Source organism: Catharus ustulatus, chromosome 17 (assembly GCF_009819885.2).
Source record: "Catharus ustulatus isolate bCatUst1 chromosome 17, bCatUst1.pri.v2, whole genome shotgun sequence".
NCBI classification, from domain to species: domain Eukaryota; kingdom Metazoa; phylum Chordata; class Aves; order Passeriformes; family Turdidae; genus Catharus; species Catharus ustulatus.
In genome coordinates this window covers 208,928-236,448 of record NC_046237.1, presented here as the reverse complement: position 1 = coordinate 236,448, position 27,521 = coordinate 208,928, and the positions used below count along the sequence as shown (strand labels likewise).

General features: G+C 42.0%; 1 protein-coding gene across 4 annotated transcripts in view; it reads left to right on the top strand.

Moving 5' to 3' along the window:
- The window catches only part of PREX1 (phosphatidylinositol-3,4,5-trisphosphate dependent Rac exchange factor 1), a 115,896-nt gene extending 88,994 nt beyond the window's left edge, over window positions 1-26,902 (top strand). For 3 of the 4 annotated variants that reach the window (XM_033074818.1, XM_033074819.1, XM_033074821.2), the window contains exons 18-40: window positions 883-1,031; window positions 1,552-1,637; window positions 2,893-3,029; window positions 3,793-3,964; window positions 5,205-5,392; window positions 6,291-6,452; window positions 7,010-7,220; window positions 8,385-8,646; window positions 10,455-10,655; window positions 12,858-12,946; window positions 14,156-14,238; window positions 14,838-14,928; window positions 16,546-16,674; window positions 17,361-17,402; window positions 19,046-19,263; window positions 20,153-20,252; window positions 20,882-21,025; window positions 21,651-21,765; window positions 22,193-22,259; window positions 22,916-23,103; window positions 24,401-24,503; window positions 25,046-25,113; window positions 25,497-26,902. In XM_033074818.1, the coding sequence (XP_032930709.1) occupies window positions 883-1,031; window positions 1,552-1,637; window positions 2,893-3,029; window positions 3,793-3,964; window positions 5,205-5,392; window positions 6,291-6,452; window positions 7,010-7,220; window positions 8,385-8,646; window positions 10,455-10,655; window positions 12,858-12,946; window positions 14,156-14,238; window positions 14,838-14,928; window positions 16,546-16,674; window positions 17,361-17,402; window positions 19,046-19,263; window positions 20,153-20,252; window positions 20,882-21,025; window positions 21,651-21,765; window positions 22,193-22,259; window positions 22,916-23,103; window positions 24,401-24,503; window positions 25,046-25,113; window positions 25,497-25,539 (3,048 nt within the window). In that variant the 3' untranslated portion in view covers window positions 25,540-26,902. The remainder of the gene's footprint in view (window positions 1-882; window positions 1,032-1,551; window positions 1,638-2,892; window positions 3,030-3,792; window positions 3,965-5,204; window positions 5,393-6,290; window positions 6,453-7,009; window positions 7,221-8,384; window positions 8,647-10,454; window positions 10,656-12,857; window positions 12,947-14,155; window positions 14,239-14,837; window positions 14,929-16,545; window positions 16,675-17,360; window positions 17,403-19,045; window positions 19,264-20,152; window positions 20,253-20,881; window positions 21,026-21,650; window positions 21,766-22,192; window positions 22,260-22,915; window positions 23,104-24,400; window positions 24,504-25,045; window positions 25,114-25,496) is intronic. The other variant, XM_033074820.1, reaches the window with a different exon arrangement.
- Window positions 26,903-27,521: the final 619 nt, after the last annotated feature.

Sequence of the window (27,521 nt, the reverse complement as noted above, 5' to 3'; positions counted from 1 at the left end):
GTCAAGAAACTTGGCAGTGGATTCGAGGCAGAATAGAAAAGGGTTTGCCATATTTAAAAGGAAACCCAACTCCTGAACCTTGAAGTTATATAAAGTAATTCTAATCTGGACAGTTTAATAATTTTTTAATGGTTCCTTGATACCTAACACCTAGTCCAAATGTTGCTATGTTACATTTTAACTGGTAGAGATCATCAGGGGGTATGTTTGAGGCTATTGTCCAGTGGGCAGAGTAGGGGATCTCAGTCTTGTAATTGGATTTGTGACCACTGCCAAATAACTAAAGTTAGGTGCAAAACCTAGGGATTAAAATCAAAATCTTATGGCTTTTTAGGCTAATGAAGAGTTAGTACTTCACTTAAAGCAGAGACAGTTTTTATCACCAAACCAGATTGCATTTGCTGACATGACTGGGTACAGGCTGGTTTTGCAAGGCTGATGGCTGAAAACTGTGCTCAGCTCCTGTGCCCAAGGCGTGGGAGGTCACACTTCTGCATCTCACTGGGTATCACAGCCAGTCTGTTATGGGCTCCTAGTTCTCAGTTGTGTCCCCTCACCCATTCTTTTATGGTCTCCTTTCTTAATAGTCCTTTAAAAATTTGTAGCAGAAAAGTAATAAGACTTATCCATTGCAAATTAAGATACATCTTTAGAGTGGCGTATTTCTAGGGATACTGGAGAAATCGCTTTATTTTCTGTAAATGCAGAAAACTTTAAGAGGGAGTGACAAATGACTTGATGAACCAACACTACTTATAGAGTATTCCATATGAAAGTAATCCTAGAAATGTCCATAAGTAGGGAACAGTTGAACATCGAAGCCTGGGCTTTCAGAGTTGCTGACAGTGATCCAGTGCTCTGTGGTGTTTGTTCCCTTTGCAGATGGCTGGCCTGCAAGCAGGAAGAAAAATCTATTCCATCAATGAGGATTTAGTATTCCTGCGCCCATTTGCTGAAGTGGAAACCATCTTATGCCAGTCCTTCTGCTCACGAAGGCCACTTAGGCTTCTGGTAGCCACCAAATCAAAAGAGTAAGTGCCAAGATGGGCAGAGAGAGATTAGTGAGAAATGTCAGTTACTATGTAGTACTTCTGCAGTTGTAGTAAAACCTGTGTAAACATTATGCTGTGCAGAAGCCACTCAGTAGGAAAACATGACAGAAATGAGAGGTACAAGAGTTATGGCTTGTATTTAGTGATGACCCTTGGGCTGCTAGGAGAGATTGGCACTCTTTATCCTGCAGATAACTTTTGGTTTCCTTGGATTCCTTGAATCACAAGGATTGTCATTCTTTCTCAGGTGTGAAGCTTCTCACACTCTGTTGTGTGCATGGGAAAACAATTTCCACCCATTAAAGCTTGGCTTATTTTTGGATGACTGTCAATATCAGCCCATACAGTTTTTCAGTCTGTTTCTTGTAATGAGAGTTGACCCTGTTAGTGTCTTGTGTATTGTTAGATTCTGTAATCCCAGAATGCTGTTAAGAACTGCCCAGAACTCTGGCAGCCTAAATTAAAACCATGCTTTCTCTTCTCCTTGATTTATCTGCAGGATTATTAAAATCCCAGATTGTCCTGAAGCACTTTGCTTTCAGATCCGGGGAGCAGAACCACCATACATTCATGCAGTAGGAAGAGGTGAGTAGAAACTCTGGTGCAGTCAGGTTGGTAGTACAGCTGAACAGACATGTGTATATGAATTGTGTGTATGTGTGTATATATATATATATTTCAACAAAGACAGATCCAGGTTTCATTGTCCAGCTTGTTCTATACAAGTTCTGACAAATTTAGTGACCATAGTGACAAGAACCTGTGATAGAAAAGAATTACACTCACATAACCATAGAACAGTGTGAGATTTCCTGTCTCAAACTGCTTATCATCTAAATAGTTGAGGGTCATGCTGTCTGTTGCTTCCGCAATATTTTTGCCTGTAGTCATCCACAATTTGGGTCACTGGGTTTTGAAGGTGCTGTAGGATCAGCAGGTTGGTGGACAAGTCATAACACAATCTGGACATCACAAAGTGTGACATAAGACTTGGAGACTACTTCTCCCTTTGCATAGGCATATATTGCTACAAATTACCACTGTAAAACAGAGGCAGATTGCTCTCCTTGATCATTTTAAAAGGAACAAACAATTTGACAGAGATATTTACTACTTCTGTACCTGAAATATTAACTGAGCTACAAGCAAAGCACAGCTTTAACCTTTATGTTAAGCAGAGGCAGAAAATAGTGACTTTTTAGACATACACCACTTCCTTCCTTCAGAACAAATGTGCCTCCAGCTGGGTGCAGTTAGCTTAGGCAGCACCCACAGATGGCATTCCTAGAGACACACATCTAATACACCCTTTCTTAGCTGCACCCAGAACCACTTTCTCACAGTTTGGAATGAAAGCTGGAAGCTGCAGCTAGGAAGATTGTCCTTTTTCAGGATTTTGCCTGGAAAGGACAAATTACATTTGACATCATAGTCTTTCTCTGTGGCAAATTGTGTAACACACAAGTGTTCTGTCTTTCAGGTGCAAGAGGCTCGAACAAATACAACAGTTTGTCCTTAAGCAAGACCACGGCTAATGTAACCGTGAGGCTAAAAGAGAATTATATAAGAATCTCAAAGAATTTCCCACAGAAATGTCCATTTCTAGCATGAAAGCATTTAGATCTAGGAGACTGCTGATCCTTCCAGCACTGCTGAAAACATGAAGGATAGACACACGATGTTATCCTTACACAGCAAAGCTCTCTGAATAGTACCAAAGGCATGACAAGACTGGCCCAGCTCTTACTTTTTCTAACCAGAAAGCTTTTGCAGTTTTTCCAGTATTCTCATCCATAGGCAGATGGCATTTCTGTCTAACTTCTCTCCTGTTATTTTTCAGGTTCTGAGGCTGCAGCCGTAGGCCTTCATCCAGGGCAATGTATTTTGAAAGTTAATGGAAATAATGCAACACATGGAAGTTACAAGGAAGTTCTGGAGCACTTCACAGCCTATAGAACCAGGCAGCAGGGAGCACTGGTATGAATGCACAGCCTCAAAGGAAGTGCATTAATTCCTGCTCTTCTTCTGCCCTTCCCTTTTCCTGTGCTTTTATGTTCACAAAACGTTCAGAAAAAGAGCATCTACATGTTTGTTTTGACTACAGTAATTTCCCGAGTATAAGGCGCACCTTTTTGACTGAAATTTTGATTCGAACCCGGAAGTGCGCCTTATACACCGGTGCGCCTTATATATGGACAAAGTTTGGAAAATTGACAACCCGAAGTGCGAGCCGTGAGAGCCGCGGGGGAACGGGCGGCCCCGGCCGGCAGGAGCCGCGCGGGGGGAGCGGGAGGGGGCGGCCCCAGCCGGCAGGAGCCGCGCGGGGGGAGCCGGCGGCCACAGCAACCGTGCCAGGGAGAGCCGGCGGCAGATCCTCGCTGCAAAAAAAAAAAAGTGCGCCTTATACTCCGGTGCGCCTTATACTCATGAAATTACTGTAATTTTCTTCTATGCCAGGGTCTTGCTGTCACTGCCCGTAGTTGCAAAACACCTAGAAATAATAAGAAAGCCATTTCATGCTTACAGTACTGAAAATTATTAACTATTACTAACCATAGGAGTTTACCCAGGTATTGATCTAAATTTTATGTTCTGTGAAGTTCAGAGAAAAGCTGGGGTAATGTTGATATTTCAGCCTACTTAGAAGATACCAAATTGATGGCTAGATTCACCTTTGTAGTCCAGATATTTGGAGATTGGGCATTTTGAGGTCCTAGCTGAAGCCTGTATCTCTTGAAAGGGGCTGTACCAGTGGGTATACAGAACACAGGAAGATGCTGAAGAGGACAGAGCCCAGCAAGCAGCATCCCCTGCGTGTTTGAATGGCAGCTGCCCCGGCTCCAGCAAAGGCGACTCTGCCCTAGAAGGACATGCAGAATTGGAACCCCTTCAAAGAAGCTGGCAGGAACCAGGTAAAGATTCTCATGGAGGAAGAAAACCTAGGGACAACTCAGGGGCTTTCAGAAGGAAAAACACAGTAGAAATATAAATTATTATTGTAGAATATCTTTTGTTTTAGCAAAGCTTTGTAATTGAATGAGGTCTGCCAGAGGAAGTATTTCCTTGCTGCAGTTTATTCAGAGGAAGAAAAAACTGAGAAAACACATAGAAATCATGCACCTGTGAGTCTCTGTTCTTTACAAGACAGCCAGCTATGGGAATGAAGAGACTCAGCATTTTTAGAATCCTTTGGTAGTCCCTGCAAACCATGCATTTGTGGGCAGTAGCTGGTGGAGAGGGAAGGTCTACAAGTAACTCCACCTAGAATAATCTCTATTTTCTGTTACTTTTGATGAAAGATTAGGAGGTTAAATTACTGCAATCTGGAGCAAATTGTCAAGGCATGTTACCTCTGTGTCAGGAAAAGATGTGCATGTATTTTCTACTTCTGAAAGCATAGCTCAAAAAGCAGGTCTACTTTCATATTGAAGACTTATTTGGAAAAGTAGATGTTAAGGGAGACTACTAAAGCAAAATTTTGTTTTGCAAAGGACTGAGCCCAGACTCCCTTATTGCCATTGGCAACTTCTCCAGGAACAGATGTACGTCTGTGCAGATGCCATGTAAGGTCTGGTGCTGCTGGTAATCTCACGGTGACACAATGTTCCAGCAGTGGAACAGCTGCAGCAGTGCTCTGGTAGAAGTGTGTGAGCAACTCCCTGGAAAATCTCAGTCTGACTGGAACTTGAATCTAGTCTCTAGTGACACTAGAATTGCTTTGAGTAAAAAATGTTGTCTTCTCACCACATCCCTGCCCTCGCATCTCAGTCTTCCAGAGGGTTATTGCAGAGAACGGGACTCAGAGATTAACATACTTCCCTGCCCTTATTAGCTTCTGCTAGGATCCATGAACGGAACTGGAAGTACTGTCCTGAGCATGGATATGTGCACACACACGTGGAAGAACATCAGAATGGGGATTGGAGCATGGGTATTATCTAAAACTCTACCACTGTCTCCACTAATGGCCAACAGCAAATGTCTTCCTAAGAATATTCTCTCAGTCTCCAGCAGCACACAGTTCCAGACACTCCTTGAGCCAAAGGTTGTGTCTCTGCTTTCAGTACTTCTTCTCAGCAGGTTTCTCTTGCCTGGGCAGGCCTGTGTTCGCATGTGCTGCCAGACACATCTAATGACTTGCTTTTCTTCCAGCCCAGACACCACAGACTGTTATTTCTCCACTGGTCATTGGTGAAGAAACCCATCTCATCAGCCTGACTGTGGAGAACACCCACCTGGAGCATGGGGTGGTGTATGAATATGTTAGCAGTGCAGGAATCAAATCCTTTGTTCTGGAGAAAATTGTGGAACCAAAAGGTTGCTTCAATCTCACTGCGAAGGTACCGAAAACCATACGTGGTCAGCTTTGTTCCTAAGTAGAATGGGAAGCCAATAATAGAGCTTATTATTGGGTGCTGTGGGCTTGGCTTTTCATTGAGGTTGACATTGGTCTTCTCAGCTCTGCTTAGAGTTTTGTTCAGCAGAATGCACTGAATTACAACAGCTTGTTGGTATGAGCAAATCAGCTAGTGCTTCCAGGACTTCAGCTGTTGAGGCAGATGGAGGGGAACCCTCAGCTATGGAATTCTTGCTTTTTTCTGCCTGGTAACATACGCTCTGCTGATTTTTAAAATTACAGTAATTTCACGATTATAAGCCACAGCATTTTGACTAAAATTTTGGTCCGAACCTGAAGTGCGGCTTATAATCAGGTGTGGCTTATGTATGGACTAAGAATGAAAAGTTGCTGACACCCAGAAGTGCGGCTTATAATCAGTGCAGCTTGTAATCGTGAAATTACTGTAATCTTTTCAGGCAGGAATTTGCTTACCTTGCAAGAAAATCAAGCAGCTTTTTCCCACCTGAGAGGATGGATGGGTTGCTACAGGAATTGGAAGGCAGCAGAGAGTGCTGAGTGGCTTGGTCATCTCTGACAAAAATGAGCTAATAGTCACATCCCAGTAATGTTACTGTTATGTCCCATGAAAGCATGTAAGAGCAGGTAACTTGGACAGTGGATATTTTGATTCACTTCCATGATTCTAAACATATTTTAAGGAATGTTATATGACTCTGAGGATTAGACACTTTAGTGGTTCTCAGGCAGTAATAGAGGCAGCTTGTTCTGGGGGCAGCTTTATTCAACCATGGGGCGTTGCAACTCACTGAGTGGGAGAAAACTCTGTTTTTGCTCCCTGTCAAGACTCATATCACTGACATCCTGTCTATTTTGTTTAGATTTTAGCAGCCTTTGCTGCAGAGGACAGTAACTTCGTAAGGAACTGTGAAAGACTCCTGTCCCTAAGCAGTGCTGTGGCCACCATGCCCCAGTATGAATTCCGGCAGATCTGTGACACTAAGCTGGAAAGCATTAGCAGGAGGCTCACGAGCTACCAAGAGGTACAACACTATTGGTGAAGTCCTGAGACAATACTTCATTGTGTTAAGTGGGTAGTGTTCTTTATTAATGAATCCAAACTGTTTCTGAAGTGGATGTCCTGGGGACATGAGAACAGCTCTGCAAGTTACTGAAATTGCAAGTTTTGAGTGAAAAATACCTTGTAAATCATTCCTTTCTGCTTGTCAGAGCTGTAGGTTAAAACATATTATTGCAGGTTCATTTCCACTTCATGAATGAATAAATATGAGAACAGATTGATGCATGCCTTATTTAACATGAATGTAACTACAGTGTATCGTGGTGTAAACAAACAAAGTGTGTGTGCTTTTTTTGTGCAGTTACCTGAGTTGCTTGAAAAGAGAGTGTGCTAGGAGGTATAGCTGGTTGCTTTCCTTTGTTGTTTTATGAGCTTTATTTTAATGTGTTATTCCAGCTGCAGCAGAAATCTGAATTCCTGGATCTCTGGAATAGGAGGCAGGAAATGAAAAGAATTGTCTGTATTGCATCAAATTTTTTTGGAAAGTGGAGTAGCACAATCCTATTTTATTTCTCCCAGTTTGCAGATGAATTGAAAACAAAGGTGAGCCCAGCCTTCAAACAAGCTGTTATGGAACCACATTCCCTCAACAGCATGGATTTCTGCCCCACCAACTGCCATATTAACCTCATGGAGGTGTCCTACCCCAAAAGCACTACCTCAGCAGGGAGATCGTTCAGTATTCGCATTGGACGGAAACCTTCTATTATTGGTCTTGATCCTGAGCAAGGTGATCATTAACTTTCAAGTCACACTGATTTTATCTGTTTGCTACTCATCAAAGTCAAATATAAGTTTCAGGGAAACATGGTCTTGCCAGTACCCTTTTTTCTTCCTTAAAATTTTATAGTTAAATTGCAGCCTTCTTGTGTTGTGAAAAAGTAATAGCTTTCAGCATGGAGGGGCTTCAGGTGCCATGTTTTTGCTAGCTAAACTGGTTTGGGCATGATCTCGTGGTAGTTATGTGGCTGGGGTGCTGTGCCCTTACTAGAGGTGGCTTGCTGACTAAAAGTAAGCAGGGACTGATGGCAATGCTAGTACTTCATTCAGGGGGAAAAGTCAATCAAATTGTAGTGCTGCTTTCTACTCTCATTGCTAAATAAATTCTGTGCACTGGAGTTGAAAGTTTCTACTCTGTCAGGAGACCCTATTTTCTGATAAATTGCTGCTATGCAGCATTTCTCCTACAATCTGGTCAAATTCCAACATTTCTTTATCATGATCTCACTTAATGTGCTTCTGATTCATTGCTATGTGAAGGTCAGAGTGCAGGAATGTTTGGAAGAGGGAAGTATAGACTAACCAACCTTCTGAACAATGGCACTGACCATTCAAATTGAAGTCTGTAAAGGCACCCTGCTTGCTTTTGCACTAGTATTTTTAATGTGAGCTAAGGTAGTTAGCAAAGTACTGCACCAAAACTGTCAGCAATTCTAAACGAAAAGGAATTAATTTATCTTCTGTAAGGACACAATCCTATTCCTTTATATATGTATGTGTGTGTGTAAGTGTAGATGTCTGTAGAGCTGGAATAATAGCATAGACTGACTCCTGAGAACCCAAATTCATTAACTTTTCAACAAATGCTTTTAGAGAGCTTCTATGTTGTCTGTATGAGTATGTATGTGGACATAGTTCTTTACTTCCATAATTTAGCCAGTTTCTGAACTGCAGTAAATTTAAAATATCTAGTTGGCATGCAAGGAAAAAAAGCCCAGCTTCTTTGTTTTTTTTCAGAATAGTTTTTTCATAGAATGTAATTATTGAAAACTGTTCTGTGAAATTTTAGTTTTTCCTGTTAAAAGTCCACTTATCCTAAACAATCATCACTGGGAGGGAGTGGAGAAAGTCATGAGAGACTTTCTAGATACTAACTAGATCCTTTAATGTTTAGTAGGTACCTTAAATCCAGTCTCATATACTCAGCATTGTATCACCACTATGGCTGCACCATCCTGGAGATGTCCAGCCCCAGAAGATGGAGATCCTGATGGTAGCTTTGGCCAGCAGAACGAAGGAACAATTCGGGAAGAAAGGGGACTCAGTTTTCTGCTGAAGCAGGAAGATTGGGAGATGCAGGACTCTTACTTGCACCTTTTTAACAAACTTGACATTGCAGTGAAGGAAATGAAGCAGTATGTCATTCAGATAAATAAGTGAGTACAAAATCCTGTATGCACTGGGGAAAGAAATTCTTCCAACATTGAGGCAGTAACGTCCACAAACACATTGTGCTGTCAGCCCCAGCTGTCAGCCTCTTTATTCACCTCTTATACCTGCCCTTGTGTCACAGGCCCTCGCTGGTTGTCAAATCTGCTACTCCACCAAACATAGTCCACCCATGTTTGTATCACTGTCTTTTGTTTCTAAAAGTCTACCTGAATCTGACAGCCACTGTTTTGCTTACTGTATATTCCAAAATAAGAATCTATTTGTTGTCGAGAGCCCTTGAGATTTGGTCTGTTGTAAGGCAGACCAAGCAATTGGTCTTGTAAGTGTAGGCCAGTTTCTCTGTGGAACCTATGGTTTCCCTTCCACGTTTTGTCTTTTTCTATCATCACAGGCCTCCTTGTAGCAGTAACAAAAGATGGAGTAGTGTGTCTGTGTCTGTGGTTTGTGCATAAGAGACAAGGTTTTGGTAGCAGGGGCTGCAGAGATGAGCTGTGTGGGAGGAGGTTGTACAACGCCCTAAGCTGATGACAGCCACTTCCAGGAATCCCAGCAAGAGCAGAACAGCCCAAAGTGCACTGGCATGGTTTGACCCCAGCCGGCAACTCAGCCCCACACAGCCACTGCTCAGTCCCTGCCAGAGGGATCAGGAATGGAGTAACAAGAATAAAAGTGAGAAAACTTGTAGGTTGAAATAAAGACAGTTCATCAGGTGAAGCAAAAACTGCACACAAACAAAGCAGAACCAGGGATTAATTCACTGCTTCCTGTGGGCAAGGCAGGTGTTCAGCCACCTTCAGGGGTCCCACCACAGGGTCCCATCCTGCGGAATGGTGACTTGGGAAGACAAACACCATCACTCCAAATATCCTCCCTTTCCTCCTTTTCTGCCCACTTTATGTGCTGAGCATAGTGTCACATGATCTGGAATATCCCTTGGGACAGCTGGAATCACCTGTCTTGGCTGTGTCTCCTCCCAGCCTCCCACACACCCAGCCCCCTCCCCAGTGTGGCTGTATGAGGAGCAGAAAAGACCTTGGTTCTGTCTAAGCTCAGCAATAACAAGAGCATCTCTGTATTATCATCCTTGTGTTCAGCACAAATCCACAACAGTTACATACCAGCCAATGGAAAAAAAAATTACCTGTATCCCTGCCAAAAGCAGCATATGGCTAAAACTTCACCTGAGTGGAAAGCACTTGGAGCCTTGGATCTGACATGTGCAAGAGTGGTAGCTGCTGGGTAGAGCCAGCAAGCTGAGGAGGAGAAATCCAGTGTCTTGGAGAAGAAAGTGAGGATTTTCAGGCAGCCATGGTTACAGTGATTAAGCTACACCTTACAAAAATAGGGTAGCTGCGGAAACAGGACCTTTTGGGAACTGGGATTCATGGGAATCTCCTGAGGTTTAACAAGACCAAGTGCAAGGTGCTGCACCCAGCTGGGGCAGTACAGGCTGGGGAATAAGATGATCAGAGGGACAGAGTAGCTCTGCTGTGAGAAAACGCTGAGAGAATTTGGATTGTTAAGCTGGAGAAGAGGCTTTAGGGTGACCTACTTGTGGCCTTCCAGTACCTGATGGGAGCCTGCAAGAAAGATGAAGAGACTCTTTACAAGGGGCCTGGAGTGACAGGACAAGGGGGAATGGCCTCAAACTGAGAGCAGGTTCAGATCAGATGTTAGGTAGTAGTCTGTATAAAGCACTCACAAAGTTAGCTCTGATTTCACATAGCTGCATTTAGCTTTAGTCATGATAGTTCATTTGTGGGGCTGAGAGCTCTATGTTTTGCTTCTGCAGACTTTTGTCCACTATAACAGAACCTACAGAAGCCTGTGAGCCACCATCTACTGAGGAGGCATCCTCACCTTCCCTGGGAACAGAAGAGAGTGATCCTGACAAAGCTGAACATGGTGGAATCAAGAAGGTTTGTTTCAAAGTTTCTGAGGAGGACCAGGAAGACTCTGGACATGACACAATGAGTTTCAGAGACTCCTACAGGTCAGTCTGAAGATTGTGCCACTTTTACCTTACTAATGCAGTGTTTCAAAGTTCTGATTCCAGTATGGATTCAACAAACAGGTTGTTTTCCAGTCAGTCAATTACCTAGTATTCACTTAGTATTCACTTCACTTAAATATTCATTACATTTATTATCCTGGAGACATATACAGAAAAAATACTTCCCCCAAAATAATGCCAAAACACGAAAGCTCCTAGAACATGGAATAAAATTAAATAAATAGGTCTAGTGTGACTTTCTGCACCCTGTAGCCAGAAACTACAGGAGCCCAGCAGAGTTCTCAGACTGCTTGGTCTTATAATAGTTGGTATTAGCATTCAGTTCTGCAGCCAATTTTCCTGAAAGTCTAAGACACTGAGAAACAGAAATGGACATTGAGTTTATTTTTAATGGGCCTTTGAAACCACAAATGGAAATGTTTATTCAGGTGTCTCAAAATCTTTTCGAGACCTGATTGACTGGTTGTTCTCACTGGGAATCTCACTCCCAGCTCTCTCTGTTTCAGGGAGAAACATTTGGAAACTCAGCTTCAGAATAACTAGGATAACAAGTTATGGGCATGTCCGATCACTGCAATTTAACATCCTTAACAGGCCATTTTTACATTTCTAGTAAGAGCGAGGAGCTGGGAGGATTCCAGGGGCCTGAGTGAATGATCTGTCTCTGTAACATCACCACTGCAGTCCTGAGGCTTTCCTTGCTCTTGTTGGGCACTCGAACCAGCAGCAATAGGTGCCATCCATGCAGGACTGCAGAATGGCAGAAGGGGAATAGTTTGTGTTGGAAGGGGTCTCTGGAGCCTGCAGTCCCTTGTTCAGGATAGGGCCAGTGAGATTGGTTACTTGGGGTCTTGTCCAGTTGAATATTGATCGCCTCAAAGGACAGCAAATATGAAGTCAGTAAAGAAATAGAATGAGTTCTTGCAGTGCTGAGATCTGGGGCATCTCTGTGGTGAGAGATTTCGATCTGCACGTGTGCTTTGGAGCTTTCTGAGTGAAATGTGTTGTTATTTCTTTCACTGTTAATAGGGTATCCCTGTAGTTTAAATTTCTGTAACTGGGGCTAATTTATTCCGGGTAACAAAGTGACAGCACAAGCAGTCTCTCTGGGTTTGTCACTTGTTCCAAAATTCTGCACATGAATTTGAGAAACCTTATTCTGTCTTATCTTTATTAGACAGAGGCAGAGAATTAAGCATACATTACAGACAATAGTTACTCGAGAGGGAATGTGTTTTTATGGGTTTTGATTTAAAAGAGCATTGATTAGCTACAAACCCAAGCAAACTGCAAATAAGAAAATACCTTGTTTGCAATAGCCATGCTTATTTTCTAGGATCATTTGGATCCAGATCCAAATGACGTACATGGAGGTGTAATTCATAAGGGTTTGTACTGCAGAGTAGTTGCCATAAGTATTAATCTTCCTGCGGAAAAACACTGATTTCTTTGATACTAGATTTTAAAAAGAACAGAAAAATCCCAGTTAGGGTACTTTCAGTTGCTTTTATATTCTTCTCTCACCTCAGTTAAAAATTGAATCAGAGGCAGAGACAGTGGAGAATTTTTTAAACTTTATTTTGGGCTTCTACCATTAAAACCACTGTCATTGTCACTTCATTGGAAGGGGACAGCCTGAGATCCGTAGTATTTTTGATTACTTTTAGTAAGATTAGTTTAAAGTGAACTTTAAAGAGAGGAGATTACCTCCGGAATTTTCTAGGTGTGCATGAGCCAACATAGGTGTGGAGCTGTGGTGACTCCTCTGCTTCATTATAAGATCTGTAGTGCCTGATTCTTCAGTGACTCAGATTCCCTAAATTTTCTCTCCCACCTCCAGTATCTGTGCTACTGCAGTGTCCCTAAATGCTGAATTTGGGTGCTGTAATACCCTGACAATTGGTAGCAAAAGATCAGAGGAGATTCTGTTTTCATTATTTGCCAAAACAGGGTGATGTATTAGCGTTCAGTGCTAACTGCAAATAGAAGAGGACATCCTGTGGCAGTCTGGCTCCAGACTCCTTTCCTAATGGCTGTTCTGCATGTCATTAATTAGTCCATTCATTTTCACAGAATTTTCACAGGATTGGAGAGACAGTGCTAATAAAGGCAGAATAGCAGTGTGGGTGCCTGGGTGTGGGGACAGCTTTTGTTCAATGCCCTCTGTGCTCTCCTTTGCAGTGAGTGTAACAGCAACCGGGACTCCGTGGTGTCCTACACCAGCGTGCGGAGCAACAGCTCTTACCTGGGCAGTGATGAGATGGGCTCAGGTGAGTGTGCACAGGTCACAGGGATGAGATGGGCTCAGGTGAGTGTGCACAGATCACAGGGATGAGATGGGCTCAGGTGAGTGTGCACAGGTCACAGGGATGAGATGGGCTCAGGTGAGTGTGCACAGGTCACAGGGATGAGATGGGCTCAGGTGAGTGTGCACAGGTCACAGGGATGAGATGGGCTCAGGTGAGTGTGCACAGGTCAGTGATGAGATGGGCTCAGGTGAGTGTGCACAGGTCACAGGGATGAGATGGGCTCAGGTGAGTGTGCACAGGTCAGTGATGAGATGGGCTCAGGTGAGTGTGCACAGGTCAGTGATGAGATGGACTCAGGTGAGTGTGCACAGGTCACAGGGATGAGATGGGCTCAGGTGAGTGTGCACAGGTCACAGGGATGAGATGGGCTCAGGTGAGTGTGCACAGGTCACAGGGATGAGATGGGCTCAGGTGAGTGTGCACAGGTCAGTGATGAGATGGGCTCAGGTGAGTGTGCACAGGTCACAGGGATGAGATGGGCTCAGGTGAGTGTGCACAGGTCAGTGATGAGATGGGCTCAGGTGAGTGTGCACAGGTCAGTGATGAGATGGACTCAGGTGAGTGTGCACAGGTCACAGGGATGAGATGGGCTCAGGTGAGTGTGCACAGGTCACAGGGATGAGATGGGCTCAGGTGAGTGTGCACAGATCACAGGGATGAGATGGGCTCAGGTGAGTGTGCACAGGTCAGTGATGAGATGGGCTCAGGTGAGTGTGCACAGGTCACAGGGATGAGATGGGCTCAGGTGAGTGTGCACAGGTCACAGGGATGAGATGGGCTCAGGTGAGTGTGCACAGGTCACAGGGATGAGATGGGCTCAGGTGAGTGTGCACAGGTCAGTGATGAGTCTTCGCTGATTATAAGCACTTTCATATTTAATTTGCACTAATTTAATTTAATTTGCACTAATCACAAGAACGAACATAAAGATACAGATTTGCCTTTTTCTAATAAACCACAGTAAATTTGGAACATGGGAGAGGTATTAGGGAGGGATAAGTTTCATTAGTTACTGGATACTTGCATTATATGAGAATAATGAGTATTTTGATCTAAGAATTGGAGATAAAGCAGCAATCATTATTTTCTTTACACCATTGTGACGGTGTGCCCATGCCTCATCACAGATCATGTTTGTAAGTTAAAAGGTTTTAATTTCTTCTGTATTAGGAGATGAACTTCCCAATGATATGAGGATACCTTTAGACAAGCAAGACAAACTTCATGGTTGTCTGGAACACCTTTTTAACCAGGTATGTAAAGTGTTATGCTTACACAGAATTGCTTTCTCTTTATCAATGTCAGTCTAGGAATTGGAAGTACTAAATCATGTTATGAAATAATATTTTGAGGAAGGCGTATTACTGAGATTTTGGGGTACCCTCTAAGCAAGTATATTACAGGACAGTTTGATGAATCACTTTCGTTTGCATTATTAAAGTTGCCTTGTGATTTAAGCAAGGCTGACTTGCCCCACCTAAGGCATGAGACTAAGGGGAAAAAAACTTTCATTAAAAAAAGGATGAACTTCTAATACTTTGTTTGATGTAAATGGATTCATTTGCAGATTTCAGGAGGTTCTCACAAGTCTGGCACGCAGATGTGGTTATAATGTGTAACCCTGGAGAGTTGTTTGCTCTTCTCTTATCAGCACATAGATCGTTATAGAAAATGCTATTATTAAATGTGAGAAGCTCTTGAGGCCAGTTCGTGGCTACGAAGTCTGACTTCTGTGTGTCAGTCATTTCAAAATACAAGTAGTGTAAGGGCTTCGGCAGTTTCCCACAAGAGTTCTGTTCAGATTTTCTTCTGCAAGTCTTACTGACACTGATCGATAACGTTCCAATTGTAGGTTGACGCAATCAATGCACTTCTAAAAGGACCAGGAATAAATAAGGCCTTTGAGGAAACCAAGCACTTTCCCATGGACCACAGTTTGCAAGGTAAAGAAATAGATTGACTGTATTTAATAATGTGATTTCCAAAACTTAAGAGCTTAACATGAAAGCAAATGTGCTATGGCCACACAGAATTCCTAGACTCTGTAGTCTGCCCACTCATGCATTAGGCAGGTACCATGTCTGACCACTGAAATTTTGAATCTCTAAGAGGTCATTTTCATAGGAATTCCTCCTGAAACACATGGAGGCCTCTTTTGTTACATGCTGCTCAATTCTCGCAGCTCTTTCACCAGTTTCCAAATCCCCACTTTGATGTGCACATATTTGAAAAGGTGCAATGTAGGGAAGTGACATTTGAGGTGAAGGAGTGCTCTGATAAGCTGATGAGGGGCTGACTACTGGAGCTCCAAGGCACCAAACGTTCTGCCTCAGTTTGCTTAATGACTTACTCTGCTTTTCTTCAGATGGATGATTGCCAGAGTAAACTCATCCCCACATAACACTTATTTTGAAAACTGATTTCCATAGAGAGCAAACAGATGGTACTGTGTTTTCTTTTTCCTCAGGGAGCGTGATGACTCTTTGGTTTTAGTACTTTTGGGGCTTAGGATGTGGTTTCTTTTCTGCCTGAAATACAGATTTTATTTTCTAAATAAAATTTAGAAAATTGCATGTCCTTTCCCACTTGAAAACTAAAATGTTCCCTACTACTCCTGCTGTACCTCAGGTGCTATAGGAAGTGAGAGCTCCAACCTCTCACAGGCTCTGGTTTTTAGTTATGGTTTCAAACTCTAGAACTAGAAATCTTTTCCTCCTTTTTTTTTTTTTTCTTGACTCTAGAAATAGCTCCTGTGGAGTTCTGTACATGGACCCATCTCTATGAACACATTCACATTTGTGTAGGATGTTAGCCTTTCATGCACTGTTGGAATGAAGTGGAGAAATTGAATTTCTTTTATTTTGCTTAAACAGAATCTCATTTATTAAAAGTAGCTTCATTACCTTGAGAGAGTCCTTTAGTTAACTGATCACACTGAGAAAGAGACAAGTCCTGCTTACACTCACCTGGAATCCTGGACCACACTGTCTGATAGCTACCGTAGACACCTTTTTGTGATGGATGGATGTTGGAATGCTCTCCTGGTCCTGTCCAGGATCAGGTTTTTGGCATAATTTTTTTGGTTTCTCTGCTTATGCACTTCATCACCAACAATAGGCTGTTTTGCTTAACTACATAGCTAAGTCATGAAGAATAAATTTTCTACTCTATAATTAAATAGTTAGCGTTCTCATCAGTATTACGGGATGTGACAGTTGCAGCCGAGAAGTTGATCTTACTCTCTGGATCTTCCCGGTCCAGCTGTGCAGGTCATTAAAGGCAGAGGAAGCAGGGGTTCTTTGTGAGTGGGACAGAGCTCCCTGCACCTGCATGTCAGTCAGGCCCACAATCCTGAAAGCAATGCAGGGAGACTGCTAATAATGGTAATATGGGAATAGTCTTTTGCCCTCTCTGTCAGTCCTATTTAGGGACCTTTTGAATTCCTAATTACTGCTGTTGGAACTGTGTCTCTGCTTTCATCTGTATTCACATTTTAACTCCTAAGCCACTCTTAGTTATGTGCCATTTCCTAAATGGCTAACACACTCCATGTTTTCTAGAATTCAAACAGAAGGAAGAAACTACAGTTAGGTGCCGGAATAATATTCAAGCCAGCATTCAGGAAGATCCATGGAACCTTCCACTGCGCATCAAGAACCTTGTTGACATCATACAGAAATATGTGGAAGGTCTGTAAATAAGGAAACATTTGTTACTAGCTTCAGGGAGATCTTAGTTAAATCTAGCAGTTGATTTCATAATTTTAACTCATTTTGTAATAAGGTCATCCTGAGCTCTAGAGAGGACCAGCTACAGCAGGTTGTGGTTTGCAGAGTCCTGGTGCTTTACAGTGGTGCAGCAATTTCAAGGAACTTTTTTCCCCTTATATTATTTCATCAGCCCATTCAGATTGCTGTCAGACTGATCTATCTCCCTTGTGCTTTTTAAACCCTTTTAGAAAATTAAGAGAGAGATGCTTGGTATGTTCCAAACTGTGAAGTGAATGCTAATCAAATATTACAATATCCTAAACCACTGCAGTCTGGTTGAACTGAAACAGGAGATGAAACTGATGTTTACAGATCAGTGTGAAGCACTGAATGAGAACCACCTCCTTGGGGATTCATCTGCAAATGCAATTTGTTTCCAGTAGTTCATGGTAGTTAACAGAGCATGTAGCCAGTAAAATTCTTTGCCTTACACTTAGTTTTTTTCAGTCATGAATATGTCTGTGCAAGTGAGGTCTGCCAGAGTAAACAGACACGGCCATGCAGGTCCTATGGATTTGGGGGAATGAGGAAACTGTTAACCAACTGCAATCACATCTACTTTGATATTATGTTGATTACAGCATTTATTTTCTTCACTGTTTTAGATGGGAAGAATCAGCTGCTTTTGGCCTTGTTAAAATGCACAGGTAAGGGGTTTTCATTTTTTACAAAACAACAACATACTTAAGAAGTCCCTAAGACAGGGTTTTTCTGTCTTCATTTTTTTCCTTTGTACACCCCTCCTTCCCAGATGGAAGAGAACCTCCTCCCCTTTACTCCTTCTTGCTGTGGTGAGAACATGCAGCAAACAAGATCTATTGTACAACTTTTTTGAGCCCATGGACTTTCATCACTCCAAACAGAGCAGGCACACTGGAATTACAGCCAAGAGCAGACAAAGACCTTAAATGTGCAAGGAGAACCCAAATATGCTGGGGACATCAGGAACCTGTTACCACACACCAAACATTGTGCTTGCAGAGCAAGGGACAGGTCTTTCTTTAAGGAGCCTGGGCACAGGCTTTTTGTAATTGTAGCACTTACTTGGTGTCCTTTTGTTTGAAAATAAGGTAATACATAACTGGATATGGTGTTTCACTGTGCCACACTTGATTCTCAACTCTTCACAGAATGAAGATCAGAGATTTGTATGGCTCTAATTTGTCTCTCAGCTCCTGCCAGGGCGGGTCTCTGAGTCTGTCCAAACCAAGCTGTGTGCCAGTCTACTGACCATAAAGGCTGGGTTTTGACAGTAGATAAAATGTCTCCCAAAGTGTCTCTCACTGTGTGCCCCATCTCCTGCAGCATTTCCATGAACATCCACTGGAAAGAAGGATGGTTGCCCTTAAGGTGAGAATATAGCCCAGGGCCCTGCAGTGTGTTATTCAGTCTATTGTGTTCAGTGCTTATAAAAATAATCCAGACCTTCAAAGCCTCTGGGTGATGTCTTCAGCTTCTTTCCCTAGGAAACAGTGCCTTGCCAATAAGACCAACTGCTGCAGCACTGCAGAGCCTGCTGGAGGGGCTGGGGGCACCTAGGAAGTAGCTCTTTACTTATTCATGTGCCTCTCTGGCCTTCAATCCCCTGAAGCATGACAAGATTGATTTGACCAGCATGTAGTGGCCTGGCAGGCACTCTGGAAGCAAAATTAACATGGGAAAATTCTCCCAAGAAACAAACCAATTGGTACCATATGGATGGCCAGTTAAGGCATTAGGCATATGGAAAGCCCACAAAATGCAGATGGATGGGGTAAGATTAATCTCTAACAGCCCAGGAAAGATGTAATGGCAGAGACCTTCTTTCAATAATTTTCTTGCTGCTGTAAACATAAAAAGGGAATCAGTCCAGATATGGCTGTAACTAAGGAGTTAGTTACAGTAATTTCACAATTATAAGCCACACCATTTTGACTTAAATTTTGCTCCCAAACCCGAAGTGCGGCTTATAATTGATGCAGCTTATAACCGTGAAATTACTGTACTTCCCAGTAGTTAGTTTCTATCCAGTCAGAAGGAGCATGCAGATGGCAGAGGGAATAATGAAGAGCCAACTGGACTAGAAAATTTCGCAACATGCATGTGTGCCAGCTGTACTGTGTTTATCTATCCACCCAGGTCACACAGCATCGACAGGTTATCTGTGAAGTCAGAGCAAAGCTACAGCAGAAGCTGAATGTCATGTGTCCTCACACACACACACACACACACACAAACTACTTTGTTGGCAGTGAGAAGGAAGATGAGCATATTCATGACATCTTTATGCTTCTCTCTTTTTCTCTGACAGATACTGAGCTACAACTGAGACGTGATTCCATCTTCTGTCAGTCTCTTGTGGCTGCTATTTGCACCTTTTCAGAGCAGTTACTGGCTGCTCTCAACTATCGGTACAACAACAATGGGGAGTATGAAGAGAGCAGCAGAGATGCCAGCAGAAAATGGCTGGAACAGATAGCAGCCACTGGAGTTTTACTGAACTACCAGTCTCTTCTCTCCCCCACCGTGGTAAGATGAAGAATTGTGGTATCCTTGGGTCTGCCTACATTTGCCTGTGTGATTCTGTGCCACTCAGCACAGCCAGAGCTGTTGAGCCTCTTACCTGCATTCCAGCAGTGTGTTCAGACTCTCACTACTGCAAACTCTGGAGATTTGCACAGCTGACAACCAAGTGCCTATTCCTTTTCCAGTCATATTCACCTCTTTGAACACTATAGAAAACAGTCAGCCTTCATATTTGGAGCAATGCTGCTGTGTTTAGAGAGGTTTTAGTGCCCAGCTGTTGGTGGCATGAATGTCCCCTGCCATCCCCTGGTAAGGACACGCAGCTCCCAAACTGGTGAGGAAGTTCTGAGTATTGCAGGGGTTCAGGTAAATAGATAGAGTGCAGTCTGTCTCTCAGGTCTGAAAAGAGAGGCATACAACAGAAAAGTAGTTCTGACATTATAGAGAAGGAAGATTTTTTCTCTACTTTGTAGACATTGTAGATTGAGTGTGGAGATTTTTTATAAAATGCAATCCAAACTATGCATGAAACTGCTATTTGTTTGCATTGCATAGAATATATCACTATTTATTTTGCAGTAACTGATCAACTGTTCATCACATTTGTAGGTATAAAGTTTGGAGAAAGAGATCCCTTCAAACTTACTCAGTTCTTAAACCTCTCTACTCTGTGAATCACATCAAATGACATCTAAGCAAAGGGTGGTTGAAGTTGCATCAGAGAGTTAAAAAGCTGTTAGTGATTTCCTGGCTGAGATGGAGCTCATGGAAAGCTCTGCACTCTGTTTTAGGTTTCCTGAACCAAAACATGCCCATAACAACAGTACCTTCCTGTCAGTCATCTTCTGGCAGATAATAACAACCTGTTTATATCTGTTGCCTTGCCCTACAGAAGGAGGAGCGCACCATGCTGGAAGACATCCAGGTCACTCTGGCTGAACTAGACAAAGTTGCCTTTTTTTTCAAGCAGCTGGATGAAATCCTTGTAGCAAGTGAGTATTCTCTGTTTCTTAGAGGCACTTCTGTTTCTTCTGTGTTCTCTGGATTTAAACTCCTCTATGACTGTAAATCTTAGAGACCATGTCACACCTGGAGAGCACTGGGCAGCTTATCTGAAGCACTGCTGTATTCCTTCAGCTTCCCCTGGAGCACACAGCCCCTAAAGCCCGAGGGACACGATGGAATTGTGGTGTGTGTGCTGTGTTGTGTAGCTGTGGCCTGTGCCAGTCTGCCTTATCTGTGTGATTCTGTGCAGGGGGGGAGATGAGACAGAGAATTAGCACCACATGCCCTGTGGTGAATTCCCAGCTTTTCAGTGTCCAGTGTCTTACCCTGCCACATCTTTCTCTTCATGTCTACTGGCTATAAAATGCCATGAAATAACATGGAATTCTAATTATCAACTGTATTTACTGTATTTGGATCAAACCTCATACTAGGTCACACTAACTATGATCTTTTAAGTATAAAATTTCAGAGCCTGCATTCTCTGCATAAAGGCTCTCCCTTATTCACCTTATGGTGGAGATGTGGTATGTCATTAGATAATCTAACAAACTCAGCAGTGGTTTCACAATTCTGCCGTGGTAAAGCAGCAAGTGTTTTATCTTTATTTCTCCAGATACTCATGTCTTCTACCACATCGAAGGAAGTCGTCAAGCCTTGAAGGTTATCTTTTATCTTGACAGCTACTACTTCTCCAAACTGCCTGCTCGGTTTCAGAATGGGGGAACCTTGAAACTGCACACAGTGCTCTTTACAAAAGGTGTCTATAAAAAGTTTTCTTGAGAAAAATAAGCTAACTATTGATTTTGAAGGATTAAAAATAAAGAATGACCATGAAGTTCTTTAAAAAAACAATTGAGACCTGCAGACTTATTTAGGAAGCAGATATTTCTATTTTAGAAAGCCCTGGGGGAGTGCTAGTCTTTAGAATTAGACACAGTCATGAGAACAAAATGTGCTGGTTTGGGGCTTTTTTACACCTCAACTATAGAGACACTATACTGGATTACATGGATAGTTTGATGCAGTGTAGGATCAAGAGATGTGCCCAGGCTACAGAGAAGTGTTTTAAAAAGCAAAAACCATGACAGAATCATCTGGGCTAGAAACAGACTTGATACAAAATACAAGACAGGAAATTTCTTTCAAGGGACCGTTAATGGGGAGTAATTCCTGTCAGACAGAACTGCTTTCTGTGAGGCTCACCTCTGTGATACTACCACTGTACTCCCACACTGGGAAAAGCATTAAATTTATACAGTAACAGAGTCAGCCTGACATGATCCAACAGTTATCTGCTGAGCAATGAAATGATACGAAGATAAATAAATTAATTTTAAAAATCCACTAATAACATAGCTTTAGTAAAATGTTTTCTTCTTCAGCTCTGGAGAGTACAGAGGGGCAATCACAACCAGCTGGTTCATCTCTAGAAGAACTTCCACAGCAAATTAATGGTATTTCACTCGAAAAAGTGCAGCAATACTACCGTAAACTCAGGTATTTTGTACTTCTACTTTGCTTTAAAAGACATTGAAAATTTCAGAGCACTCCTTGCTCAGGGCCTTAAAATTTAATCAAAAAGATGTTTCATTCCTGATGCAGTTTTTGTGCAAATAGGATTTTTGGAGATCCTCATTGTGTCAGAAACTTGGCAACTTTCTTCCAATAGTTTAACCCATTCAGAAGGAATGCAGATTTGACTCAGAATTTTGTGCAGAGTTAAATTTATATTTTTCTTAATGGGGTTTTGGAATTTATTAGACTCTGTAAATTACTGCAATCACAATGGTTCAATAAGGAAGCAGATCTTCAAGTGCAAGATTTTTAGCATAGCTTTCTCAGCTGTTTTATACAAGATAATACACATATATGTGCTTGAAGTGGGACAAACCCAACTAATGTAGTACCTGCTGGCCTTTTGCAGGACATTTTACCTAGAGAGATCAAACTTGCCCACTGATTCCAATACTACTGCAGTGAAGATTGACCAGGTATTGTTTCTACATTTATTTCTGCAGTAAATCCTCTCATAGAAGTACTATTTCAACATTTCTAAAATTCCAGTTGAGGGATACCTGTATGGCAGATCTGTACAAACCCAAACAGCATTTTAAAATATTCCCAACCTTAAAGGGGGAATCTGAATTTTTCTGAAGCTGCCCTTGCCAGACACAGATGCCAGACAGAATGGGCTCATTTTCCTCTCCCACAGATGCGTGAAAACCAACAGTTGTTCAATTTGCAAGTTACGCATTGTTCAATTCCTACACTTTATTGCAGAGAAAACAAGAAAAACAAGAAAAACAAGAAAATAGTGCTGCCCAGCATCTCACATATAGGCAGTCTGTCTAACTGGGAAGATGACGTGGATATGTGCATGTAAAGCATTAAAATGCTATTGCAGGGAACATCTTTGCAATTGTAATACACAAACAACCTGTGTGACTTGTGATAAAAAATTATCCCAAGCCTAAGTAATTTTATTTTGCCATTTCCAAAGTTCTTATGTATTGTATATAGTTGTTACTGTGTGGCAGTTACTCTGTGTGGAATATTGTACTTAGAGAATAGGATAAAGACTAGTAAATGCCTTTATAGCTTGAAGGTGTTAATATGCTACTGATGATTTTTGTATTGCTTTGTTCAGCTTATTCGCCCTATTAATGCAATGGATGAGCTTTGCAGGCTGCTGAAGTCTTTCATTAGTACAAAGACGGGGCAGTCAGGATGTTCCAGCAGTGCCTCATCAGGAGCTGGCCTGCTGCCCATATCCTCGGAGCTCTGCTACCGGCTGGGAGCCTGTCAGATCACCATGTGTGCCACTGGGATGCAGAGGTGAGGGAGGCGTAAATCCGTGTGCCTCTTCTGTGATGGTACCTTCTGTCCTTTCTGGAGATCTGATCCTATTCAAAGTCAAATACAGTCAATTTTAAGGGAATGTAATAAGGACCTAAATCTGCTGACATCTTTACTTCAGGGTTGGTTGTAACTTCTAATACTTTTGTTAGTAAGTAGTATTGACACAAAATACTTTGTGTTTCAGTGCATCGTCCCATGCAACTGAACAAGTGACCTTGTTGCATAGAACTTGTAGTCAGCATTGTCTTCAGTCACACACTGAAAATCTAGGAAGTTGCTCAAAAATAGCTTTAGAATCTCCATGTTTACACACATTGATTTTGAAACACACCACTGTTCTGGCAGTGTCTCAAAAGTAAAGATTAATTTTGAATCCCTTTAAAATGAGTCAATGCAGTAGAGCAGTGACACACAGCCTTGTAATGATGCTGGAGACTCAAATAATTGCAGTATCCAGGTGCAACAAGACTGAGGTCATTTAGTAGTTTTGTATGTAAGAAAATCTAAAAAGAAAATAAAATTAAATAGCTAACACAAGCAATACTTAACAGGTAAGTGTCCTGCACATGGCTATGGTCCTAGGGTGACTTTATGATGCTTATGATCATCTGTTCTGTTTGTGCTGGATGTTGACTTCTCAGTTTTAAGGCTGGATCCGAGAGCAAAGGGGGAGAGAAGAAACGCCGCAGTTTGTTATCAGAGACTGCCCTCGTCCCACATTCTTGCTCCTGGGCTGTGCTGTCAGCACAGACAGTGCCAGAGAGCTCTCCTTCACTTTTAGTTCGTTTTTTCAGCTAGCTGAGGTAGAGAAGTTCCCTGGACTGTGGCTTTTCCTTTTTCTTGTAACTGATCAGCTCTGCTCTGGACTGAAAAGCCAGAAGAACAGCAGGAGCTCACACGTGTGGCCCACCAGGGCCTGGGATGTGGCATTTACCAGTGCCAGAGAGGCTGATAAGAGACTGAGGGAGCTAAGCTACACCCCGCGACAAAGGCTTTCTGAATTTGCCAACTTTTCAGAACAGCAAGAGGTTCCATTGTTTAATATTATTCATTTTTTATGCTTGTGAATAGTTTGCTTGTTAAATAAACAGTTTTTTCCACTTTTCTCCAAGGAAATATTTTCCCAAATTAGTTGGGGGAGGGGCTGCTTGAATCTGCTTTCTAGAGGCACCCCATTTGGAGGTTTCCTCCCCAGTTTGCCCTAAACCAGGACACCTGTTTATACTTTGGATGCTAGGAGCTGTGATTTCCTAACTCCTGTTCCCTTGTTCAGGAGTACGCTGAGTGTGTCCCTGGAGCAAGCAGCCATACTGGCCCGCAGCCATGGGCTGCTGCCCAAGTGTATCATGCAAGCTACAGACATCATGCGAAAGCAGGTGAGTGCTGCACATGTCTGCTGCACGCCACTGGCATCTAGTAACATCAGGGGGCAAACACCACTTTATTTAGGTCTGGCACAGTGCTTTGTGCAAACCTACATACCCCAACTCCTACTAATGGCTGAATAACTACACCTGCGTGTGACAGGAGCAAGTTAACTTCTGCATGTACAGCCTCCAGAGCAATTCAAATATGTGCCTCAGTGTATATGGTGTGTGCCTTGACAGTTAGAAAAGACAGAAAGTGCTGCCTATTTAAGACAGTATCTGTACAGAAAAAATCCAAGTCTCAATCATAGTGTTAAAATAGCAGAAATTACCTAGTGCTAGGCAGCAGTGCTTGTAAAGTGCTTTGCGACTAATTTATCTTTTAAGTAAATAAACAGAGATGATAATTGTATTCACCTAATGAATTCCAAATCTTTTAGAAGTAGTTAATGGATTCTCAAATAGGAACCATTCCCCCATTATAATATTTTTTCCTAAGGATCATTTGCTTTATCAATACTGTTGGTACCATAAATTTTCTGTTTCCACAGGGACCAAGGGTTGAAATCTCTGCCAAGAATCTGAAAGTGATGGACCAAATGCCACAGCATGCACCTAGGTAGGTTGTGATGTATTATACATTTTCTCTAATTTTGTTTCTGTAATAATTGTGGAGTTCCTGCTATAACCAAAGCATTGCTACCAAAGTAGCAATACTGGAAAAAGAGAGAAAAAAAATAATATTCTTCTTTCTCCCTGCACTAAACTGTAAATTAAGTACAAATGATATTGTAAATATTGATTGTAAATACTTTAGTTAACAAATGGCTAGCAGCAGTTCTAAACTTACCAATGACTAAGATTAAAAATAGGGGTATTTTTGAGACATCATTACCTCTAAAGCTTGCAGAATAACAAAGAAACTGCTGACTCTCCTACGTGATTCTGCTAACTTTATTATCCCTATGAGCTTTAATTCCCTACTCTCCCTCTGCACAAAAGACTCTATAGGTTGTGCCAGCCGCCGACAGAGGGGGATTTATAGAAGTCAGAGGCAGCCCTTGGCAGCCCCACAAGAGCACTTGGCTCGGAGCAGCCGTGGCCAAGGACCCCACAGACTGACCCCGATGGTGCTGCTGGGCTCTGGAGGACAGGGACCTGCTGGCCCAGGCATCAGGAATCTGCCTTTGAACTCCTGGAGCCCATGCAGGATCCATGTGTTTCTTTGACTTCCTGAAGAAATTCTTGAAACAAGCACCACAGGTGAGAATGGATGCTGCTGCCATTCAGCAGATACCTGGAAAATGACCATTATTCTTCAAGAAAGCCCACTTCTCCTGGAGATTTGTTTGGGCAACCACCAGAAAGTTGTGGACTTCAAGATACAGCTTGGTTCAGAAAATCCTGCTGGACACACCTCTTTTCCCCTGTACTGCCCCTGGCACCCGTTTAACTGCCAGCAGGATTTTGGTCAATGTCCTTTAGCAGTAGTTTCACAAACCCCTCTTTTTCATGAACTGACAGGCACTTTTGAGCAAAGAATAGCACAATCTATGGTTTATTCAAACAGGAACATAAAGAATTTCTTCTGGAGTAATTTTCCACATCAGCCCAGTGAGAGACTCACTCTATGCTGCAGAGTATACATTCCATAATACTTCTTATCATTACTTCATTTTACTTACTGTAGCTTTCAGGTTTTTGATTAACTCTTTTTACTAATGCCCTATGATTATGTACTCTGGAATACAGTGCTAGTGAAGAGGAGTGTAGGATTTTTAAGAAAACTTTACAAAGAAAAAATAGAGTCTTATAATCTGATTATTTGAACAGATGTAGTTTTTAAAACAGGTCAGAAGAACTATACTTATTTATGTGGAGTGGAATAATATGTGTTTTCGATCATGTTATTATATGTACAAGATTAAAATAAAAATTATATTGTTTAAGATGGGACCAATATACTGGCAGTTACACAGTTACTCCCAGTTTACTGAAAAAATCTACATTATTTAAAATCCTCAATATTTAAGTAGTCTTTAATACAGTTACTAAGATGTATTAGGGATGCTTCTAAGTTAAAAGAAAAAAGGAGTCATGTATATAATGTTCTTTGTTTTTTTCTTGTTTGAAAAATTTTTCTCCATTCTGTCAGTATTGCCCTAAGCACTGTATTTTTTTCTGAATAACTGGCTGAAACTAATCAAAGCATGTCAGCAGTCTCAGGACAGAGATAATGTTCTTTTGGAGTGAGTGCCTTAACAAGACCAACCCTCCCTAACATGGCAGGTGTACAAGAAACGCCCCATTCCTGTTCTCTGCCGCGTACTTTAAACCAGCTCCCAGTGAGGAAACCCAGGAGCTTTGCAGTAATGTATATTTTAGAAAATAAAGGTTTGGGGGTTTTATTTGTGTTGTTGCTTGTTTTTTAGTGGGGTTAATTTTATTGTATTAATATCCAAACCAACTCAAAAACTAAAACTGGATGTTTATATTTGGACATGAAGGCCTTTAATTTTTCTCATCTTCTCCTGAACACAAAACTGTTTATGGCAAGTTGGATTGCAGTCTGAATCTTGTTTCTTAATTTTTTAATATTTTACTCTCTCACAGACTGAAATAATTTTGGGGAAGGAATTTGTTTTTTATTTTATCTCTTTTTTTTTTTTTAATTTCTTACTTCTAAATGTTTCCTGTGATCTACAGCAATGTGTTGCAGGGAACTAAGGACAGCCCATGGACTGCCAGCTTTGGGATACAGATTTGGTACTGAGTGTCCATGCTGGACTGCAACCAGATGAGCAGATCTATTTCAATGCACTTTTTGTTAGTTTTGGAAAAGTTACTCTTAGCATTTGCTATGTGAAGAAAAAACGGATGTTACTTCACTGAATCCTCAATTTCAAATGTAATTAGTACTATAAGAGCCGTAGGAACACCCCAAAGTAAAAAGAACCTGTTGGGCGAGCCCTGCCTGTATCCCCATCAGCTGTGCTCTGCAGCCTGGGCCCTGCAGCCTCTGGCAAC